The following is an 8,499-nucleotide window of genomic DNA, read 5'->3' as shown; positions in this document are numbered from 1 at the left end:
GTCCCCCACAGATTGGCCCTGATTGATAGCCAGACCTAAGGACCCTAACGTGCATGAATTTTGTGCACCGGGCCTCTAGTTAAGTATAATTCTGCATAAAATGAATTTATGTGGTTTCATGAGTTTAACAGAAACCCACCTGGTTATGATGTACCTACTATGTGATGTGTTTTGCTTTGTTTTTTATCCTGGTGGAAAATGTAACTACAGATTTAAGAAGGCTTTCTGTATAATAAGTTTTAATTTAATGTTCAGATAGCCTTAGAACGGGAAACTCGTACTCTTTAAGATACCCAAATCAACTCGGAGGGTTACATTTTCCAAGGCAGAAAGTGTGTTGTATCCGTCCTGGGACTCACCCTTCTTTTAAGCCTGCCTATTCTTATTCTCCTCTGACATCATGGCATCCTTTGTCTTCTCTCTTCTAGCACATCCTGTATTGTAATTAACTTTATCTTGGGTCTCCAGACAATCGTGGAGAAAATACAAAGCTTACCACGGTGTTGGTAAGAGATCTGCACTTTTTAACCTCTGGGCACCCTTGATGCTTTGTGGCGTCTTTACTCAGCCCTAAATTGTTGCTGTGTCTGTTCTTCCTAGTGGCTCTTTCAGGTCTTTTTTGTTCTCCTGGCTCAGGTTCATCTCTTTTCCCTTTGCTTAGAGCAGAGGACCAGCCTTCTGTTTCTCTGAAAAAAAATGTGAAGCTTGGGGGTATGAAATTTGTCATTTCCTTTTCCCTCTACTTCTGAACTTGCCTAAACTTTTCATTCAATATTAATTCTTGTCTGAGAGGAATGTATTCTTGTCCCCTTCTGCAAGGCTAAACTTGTCAGTTGATAGGGGTCATCAGGCTGTTGATACGCCTAAAACCGCATTGTGTCCTGACCTCCCTAGCTTCTGGTCTCTTGGGATCTTAAAGGATTTATGGAGGAGAATGGCAGAAACACCAGAGGCAGCAGGGTGTGTGGCTTCTTTATTCCTGGTTGAGAACCACCATTGGGGCCTTGACCTATACCTGTCTTCAGTAGGAGGATGGGGGGTGGGGGGTGGTAATGGGAGTCTAAATGAAGTATTAACTTTTAAAAAATATATATTTATTGATTTTTAGAGAGAGGAATGGAGAGGGATAGAGAGAAACATCGATGAGAGAGAAGCACCATTGATCGGCTGCCTACTGCATGCCCCCTACTGGAGATGGAGCCCACAAAGCCAGGCATGTGCCCTGACTGGGAATTGAACTGGTGACCTCTTGGTTCATGGGTTGATGCTCCACCACTGAGCCACACCAGCTGGGCTGAAGAATTAATTAAAAAAAATACATATAGGTCTGTCCCTTTTTCCTTTCCTCCCACCCTAAACCCTGCTCCCAGTAGTCTACAGATCTGACCAATGAATTATAATGTAATTTGCCTTTAGTAACCACAGCAGATATCCATCAGTATTAATAAGGTTCCCACCCATTAAAAGAATGCCTCACAAAGTTGCATTTGGAAACTTGAAACCAGAAAACTAAGTCATCCTCATCCTAGTCACCTTTAGAGACAGTTGTACACACGAGACTTCTTTCTTTCTTTTTAAAAAAAATATATTTTTATTGATTTCATAGAGGGAGAGAGAGATAGAAACATCGATGATGATGATGAGAAAATAATTGATCGGCTGCCTCCTGCATGCCCCCTACTGGAGATGGAGCCTGCAACCCGGGCATTTGGTTAACCCTTATCAACCTGTACATTTCTTTAAAAAAAAAAAAAAATTCTGCTAAGCTCATTCAATATTTATTGAACTGTGAACTGTTGCAAACATAGCTGAAACTTGATTCTACACATTTTTTGATTGCTATAACTTATTGGCACTGACTCATATTCATTAAGAACTTAGGCATGTAGCACACAATTCTCTTACCCCTTCAATTTCTGCCGATATCTTGGGCCTTTCCATGTAAAGGGCCTCACTTTTTCTGTCCCTTTCCTTCTAGTGACATACTTTACTTTAGCCATGTGCCTGAGATGTGAAGACCGTGGTATCTTCTAGAACTTACTATTTCATGTCTTATTCCCACAATGCCCATTCTTGGATAGTTTTATGAGGACTTCTGGTTCATCGCTTTTCCTATCTCTCAAGTTGATCAGTCAGTTGATCATAATCTCTTTGGGGTCATAGATTCCTTTAAGAATGCACACACAAACAGACATATAAAAATTGATATGAAAAATTTAGAGGTTTCTCAGTATTTTTAAGCACATCCATATAATTAGTAAAGAGTTCTTGGATCCCTCAGTAAATCCCCTCTCTAAATAAATATTTGTTGAATTCTTCTGGGCTTTCCTTTAACTTTGTTTCGTCAATTATCCTTTTATTTTTTCTTATCCTTTATTTTTATATATCCTTGCAGATTGCAAAACAACTTAACATTTGTTATCTTTTGATTCACCCACTGTGAATTTGCCAAATGAATCTTTGAAAAACTTTTTATTATGGAAATTTTCAGACATTTATGAAAAGAGAGAAAAGTGTAAGGGATCTTATGTTCTCATCACCTAACTTCCTCAACTGTCACCTCAGCAATCTTTTCATCTGTATTTCTTCTCTACTGCACCCCTACCCTCACTGGCTACATTGAAACAGTTCCTAGGTAGCTTATAATTTCATGTTAAATAGCTTATTATGTATGCCTAAAAGATAAAGGTTTTTTAATAAATGTAATCATAATACTATTTATCATACCTAAAAAAATAATTAGTTATTTCTTAATGTCATCAAATACCAAATCAGTGTTCTGATTTCCCCTTTTTCCTCCCCATTGCCTTGTTTGAATCTAGAGCTAACAAGATCCACAAATTCTATTTGGTTAGTATGTCTTTTCGTCTCTCTTAATCTACAGGTTACCTCCCACCTTTCTCTCCTCCTTTCACCCCTGGCAGTTTTTAAAAAAATATATATTTTATTGATTTTTCATAGAGAAGAAGGGAGAGGGATAGAGAGTTAGAAACATCGATGAGAGAGAAACATTGATCAGCTGCCTCCTGCACACCCCCTACTGGGGATGTGCCCACAACCAAGGTACATGCCCTTGACTGGAATCGAACCTGGGACCTTGCAGTCCTCAGGCCAAACCAGTTAGGGCACCCCTGGCAGTTTATTTCTTGAAGAAACTAGCTTTATTTTTATGTTTTTGCTGTCTGCATCTCTGTCATGTTATTGTGCATGCTCATCCACATCCCATGTTTTTTATAAACTATAGGCTGATATGATTTAGGATTAATTTTAGTTAAGAATATATCATGGCTGGTGTGTTCCTTCCATCAGGCGATGCATAATGTCCACTTGTCTTTCCTGATGTTACTTAATGATTATTTCCGAGGACCACTGTTTAATTAGGAGTTAAGAAATGGTGATAGTCGCCCAGCCGGTGTGGCTCAATGGTTGAGCATCAACTCATGAACCAGGAGGTTACAGTTCTATTCCCAGTCAGGGCCTGTCCGGGTTGTGGGCTCGGTCCCCAGTGGGACATGCAGAAGGCAGCCAGTCAGCGACTCTCTCTCATCGTTGATATTTCTATCTCTTGCTCCCTCTCCCTTCCTCTCTGAAATTAAAAAAAAAAAAATTAAGAAAATGATGGTAGTCTGATTCTGTTATTCCTTTATTCCTTCTTCACTTATTTGGAATATGTCTATAAAGGGCCAAGTTTGACATTTAAAGCTGTTTTTTGTGGTTCTCCAGGATGGCTTCCTTCGGATGGAAGAGGAAAATTGGTGAGAAGGTCTCAAAGGTCACTTCCCAGCAGTTTGAAGCTGAAGCTGCCGATGAAAAGGATGCAGTTGAGAGTGATGAAGGGAACGGGCTTCATGCCACCAAACGCAGGAAAGAAAGTCTCCTGGAAGGCTGTGCCAGGAAAAGCAAGCAGCTGAAGGATGAAGGAGCCAGCCTGGCTGAAAATAAAAGGTATGTTTTAGGGCAGTGGTCGGCAAACTCATTAGTCAACAGAGCCAAATATCAACAGTATGATTGAAATTTCTTTTGAGAGCCAAATTTTTTAAACTTAAACTATATAGGTAGGTACATTCAACTTTAAATTCAACTTTCAATTCACGGTTTTCGTCTTCTGTTTTTCTTTGGTGCTTCTTTGTAGCCATCTCAAACAGGGCACCTAAAAAAATGTTTCATTTTATAATAATAAAGCCACCAACACAAAAGAATTACAATTCTTAAATTGATGACAAAAATACCTGTAGGATTTGCAGCTGGTTGGAAAAATACAGGTAACTTTATGCTTCGAGTAGGTACTTTTGTCACCCGCACACGACTTGCGGACTCGACTAGCACTAACCACTGCACAACGAGACTGCGGACTGACTGGCTCACTCAACTCGTGCATGAATCGTGCGCGCCTCCCCCGCTGGGTATCCCGTCGCCCGACCGACTGACCACCACCCCCCACTTCTTCTAACGCCACTTCCTCAAAGTAGACTTGCCCAGGCCGAAAACCGACTTCTGTGCATGGGCCACGAAGTTTCAATCGCACTGTACGTGCGCTCCCGCACGTGGTATTTTGTGGAAGAGCCACACTCAAGGGGCCAAAGAGCCGCATGTGGCTCGCGAGCCTCGGTTTGCCAACCACTGTTTTAGGGTTTTCCTTTAGAACAGCGGTTCTCAATCTGTGGGTCGTGACCCCTTTGGCTGTTGAACAACCCTTTCACAGGGGTCACCTAAGATCATCCTGCATATCAGATATTTACATTACAATTCATAACAGTAGCAACATTACAGTTATGAAGTAGCAACGAAAATAATTTTATGGTTGGGTCACAACATGAGGAACTGTATTTAAAGGGCCAGAAGGTTGAGAACCACTGCTTTAGAACATTTACGTTTTCCGACCTGCTGTCAGTAGTGGGATGAAGAGTTATGAATTCTATAAGTTTATGTTTTATTTTTTAAAATATATTTTATTGATTTTTTTACAGAGAGGAAGGGAGAGGGATAGAGAGTTAGAAACATGGATGAGAGAGAAACATCGATCAGCTGCCTCCTGCACCCCCCCCCCTACTGGGGATGTGCCTACAACCAAGGTACATGCCCTTGACCGGAATCGAGCCTGGGACCCTTCAGTCCATAGGCCGACGCTCTATCCACTGAGCCAAACCGATTAGGGCTAAGTTTATGTTTTAAAATCTGTTCTAGGTGCTAAATTAAAGAAATGGGTTTTAAAGTCACCTTGAAACACTTCCCATGGAATCTGAAAGTTTGTAAAAAAGCCTTCAAGATTCTTAAAATGTCTCTGCTCTGCCAGCCTTTCTGTTCTGTCTAAAGTAGAGTAAAGGCTCTGGTCGTGGCTCAGTGGGTGAGCATTGACTTATGAACCAGGAGGTCACGGTCCGATCCCAGGCACATTCCTGGGTAGGGGCTGTGCCGGAGGCAGCTGATTGATAATTCTGTCTCCTTTTCTTTTCTCTGAAATCAATAAAAATATTTTTAAAATATACATATATATATATATATATATATATTAAAAAAATATAGAGTAAAAACTCGGTAAAATGTAATCCAACTTACTGGTTGGTAGCAGATGGTGTAATTCCTGGAAATGTTCTCTGTGATATGGTGGACCAGATAAATTAGACATTTTCCTGAATAACTTTGAGGGTGTGTGTGTGTGTGTGTGTGTGTGTGTGTATAAATATGTAATAGGTGCTCAGTTATTTTTTCCGACTGACTTCTTATATACTTTAGTAAATATGGAGTTTGATAATAGTTTCATTTATTCTTAGCCCTTCCTCAGCTAAACTCTTATACTTTACTTCTATGCACCTTTTTTTTTCCCCCTTTGCTGTTTCTCCTACTTTTCTTATTCCTTTTCCCCTTCTTCTGCTTAGCTCTTTCAGTGGAACCAAAATTCATTCTTCCACAGATCAGTGGGGAAAGGACACATTGTTTAATAGGTTGTGTAGAGAAAGTTGGAACTTTGTATAGAAGAAGAAAAAAGGATCTGTATCTCATACCACATACAGAATGAACTCCAGAGGAATCAAAAATCTTAGTGTGAATAAAAGAAAATATACTAAGGTATCTCTATAACCTAAGAGTGCAGAAGGACTTTTTTATTTTTAAAAATTTCAAATCTATGTTAAAGTTGAAAGAATAGTTGAATCTCCCATATTGCTCTGACTAGACTCAAAATGTTATTTTTTTAAATTTAATTTTAAAAAATATATTTTTATTGATTTCAGAGAGGAAGGGAGAGGGAGAGAGATAGAAACATCACTGATGAGAGAGAATCATTGATCTTTCTCATGCCCCATACTGGGGATTGAGCCCACAACCCTGGCATGTGACCTGACTGGGAATCGAACTGTGACCTTCTGGTTCATAGATTGACACTCAACCTCTGAGCCACACCGGCCAGGCTTAATTTAATTTTTAAATTACATTTTACATTCAGTATTTTTTTGAATTAGTTTCAGGTGCATAGCATAGTGGCTAGACCAGTGGTCGGCAAACCCATTAGTCAACAGAGCCAAATATCAACAGTACAATGATTGAAATTTCTTTTGAGAGCCAAATTTTTTAAACTTCAACTATATAGGTAGGTACATTGTTATTAACTTAATTAGGGTACTCCTAAGGCTTAGGAAGAGCCACACTCAAGGGGCCAAAGAGCCACATGTGGCTCGCGAGCTGCAGTTTGCCAACCACGGGGCTAGACTATCATATACTTTACAAAGTGATCCCCCCCATACTTCAAGTACCCAGCTGGCACCATACATAGTTATTACAATACTAGAGGCCCGGTGCACGAAATTCACGCATGGGGCAGGGGATGTCCCTCAGCCAGCCTGCACCCTCTCTAATCTGGGACCCCTCTCACAGTCTGGGACCGCTGGCTCCTAACCGCTCGCCTGCCTGCCTGCCTGCCTACCTGATTGCCCCTAACCGCTTCTGCCTGCCAGCCTGATTGCCCCCTCACTGTTACCCTGTTGGTCTGATCACCCACAACTGCCCTCCCCTGCCAGCCTGATTGCCCACAACTGCCCTCCCCTGCCAAGACCCGCCTCCTCTGCCAGAACCCCCCTCCTCCCCGTGCGAGGCGGCGGAGATGGAGACGCAGGACGGTCTCCTCCGAGCCGTGTATATAGCTGTGGGACTCAGCGGCCACCAGGCACCGCCTCTGCTGTGTGCGGGTCGATGTCTCGCGAGGCCTCGCGCGAGGGCATGACGCCACCTAGGCTTTTATTATATAAAACTAGAGGCCCGGTGCACAAAAATTTGTGCACTGGGGGGGGGGGGTCCCCCCAGCCCGCCTGTGCCCTCTCACAGTCTGGGACCCCTCGGGAGATAACGACCTGCTGGCTTAGGCCTGCTTCCGGGTGGCAGAGGGCAGGCCCAATCCCTAAGTGCAGCCCCTGGTCAGGCTCAGAGCAGGGCCGATTGGGGAGTTGGGGCGCCGCCCCATCATGCACAGAGCAGGGCAGATCGGGAGGTTGCAATGCCACCCTCAGTCACGCTCAGGATAGACTGATTGGGGGGTTGGGGCACCGCCCCCTGTTACACTCAAGGCAGGGTCAATGGGGAGGTTGCGGCGCCACCCCCTGTCATGCACAGAGCAGGGCCAATCAGGGGGTTGGGGCGCTGCCCCCTGTCACTCACAGAGCAGGGCCGATAGGGGAGCTGGGGCACCGCCCCCTGTCACACACAGAGCAGGGCGGATCAAGGGGTTGGGGCGCTGCACCCTGTCACACTCAGGGCAGGGCCAATAGGGAGGTTATGGCTCTACCCTGTCACACACAGAGCAAGGCCTGTGGAGGGGGGTTGGTGCGCCACCCTCTATTACCCACAGAACAGGGCCGATCAGGGGGTTGGGGCGCCACCACTGTCACACTCGGGGCAGGGCTGATGGAGAGGTTATGGTTCTACCCTGTCACACACAGAGCAGGGCCCGTGGGGGCGGGGGGTTGGGGCGCCTCACCCTGTCACACACAGAGCAGGGCCGATCAGGGGGTTGGTGCGCTGCACCCTGTCACACACAGAGCTGCAGGGCAATCGGGGGATTGGGGAGCTCCCCCCCATCAGGCACAGAGCAGGGCTGATCAGGGGGTTTGGGCGCTGCCCCCTGTCACGCTGATCCCGGTGCCGGGAGCCTCGCTGCTCCGCTGATCCCGGTGCCGGGAGGCATATTACCCTTTTACTATATAGAATAGAGGCCTGGTGCACGGGTAGGGGCCGGCTGGTTTGCCCTGAAGGGTGTCCTGGATCAGGGTGGGGGTCCCCACTGGGGTGCCTGGCCAGGCTGGCTGAGGGGCTGAGGGCTGTTTTCCCGCTGGCAGTTGACTAAAAGCTCCCAACCGCTCCTTGTTTTCTTTTTTTTTTTTTATTCTGGGCCAGCTTTAGCTCTGAGGCCTCGCTGCTGAAAACATGGATACAATGTTGCGGTCCGGGGCTGACTGAAAGCCAGGTTTTGTTTAGCTTCTTATTTGCAACATAGTAATAGTTGCTTAGAGT

The 8,499-nt window shown here is 44.5% G+C and overlaps 1 protein-coding gene across 5 annotated transcripts in view; it reads left to right on the top strand.

Annotated features, from left to right (window-relative positions):
• The window catches only part of TTC33 (tetratricopeptide repeat domain 33), a 22,077-nt gene that overhangs the window by 977 nt on the left and 12,601 nt on the right, over positions 1 to 8,499 (top strand). For 2 of the 5 annotated variants that reach the window (XM_006090147.3, XM_014457063.2), the window contains exon 2: positions 3,724 to 3,945. In XM_006090147.3, coding sequence (XP_006090209.1) covers positions 3,725 to 3,945 — 221 coding nt within the window. In that variant the 5' untranslated portion in view covers position 3,724. Of the gene's footprint in view, positions 1 to 428; positions 507 to 2,822; positions 2,851 to 3,723; positions 3,946 to 8,499 lie in introns of those variants that run through there. The other 3 variants (XM_023755035.1, XM_014457064.2, XM_014457065.2) reach the window with 3 other exon arrangements.

The sequence above is a fragment of the Myotis lucifugus genome, unplaced genomic scaffold (genome assembly GCF_000147115.1).
Source record: "Myotis lucifugus unplaced genomic scaffold, Myoluc2.0 scaffold_68, whole genome shotgun sequence".
Lineage (NCBI taxonomy): Eukaryota > Metazoa > Chordata > Mammalia > Chiroptera > Vespertilionidae > Myotis > Myotis lucifugus.
The sequence above is the reverse complement of the archived record's forward strand: the minus strand, read 5'-3'. Positions and strand labels throughout refer to the sequence as shown.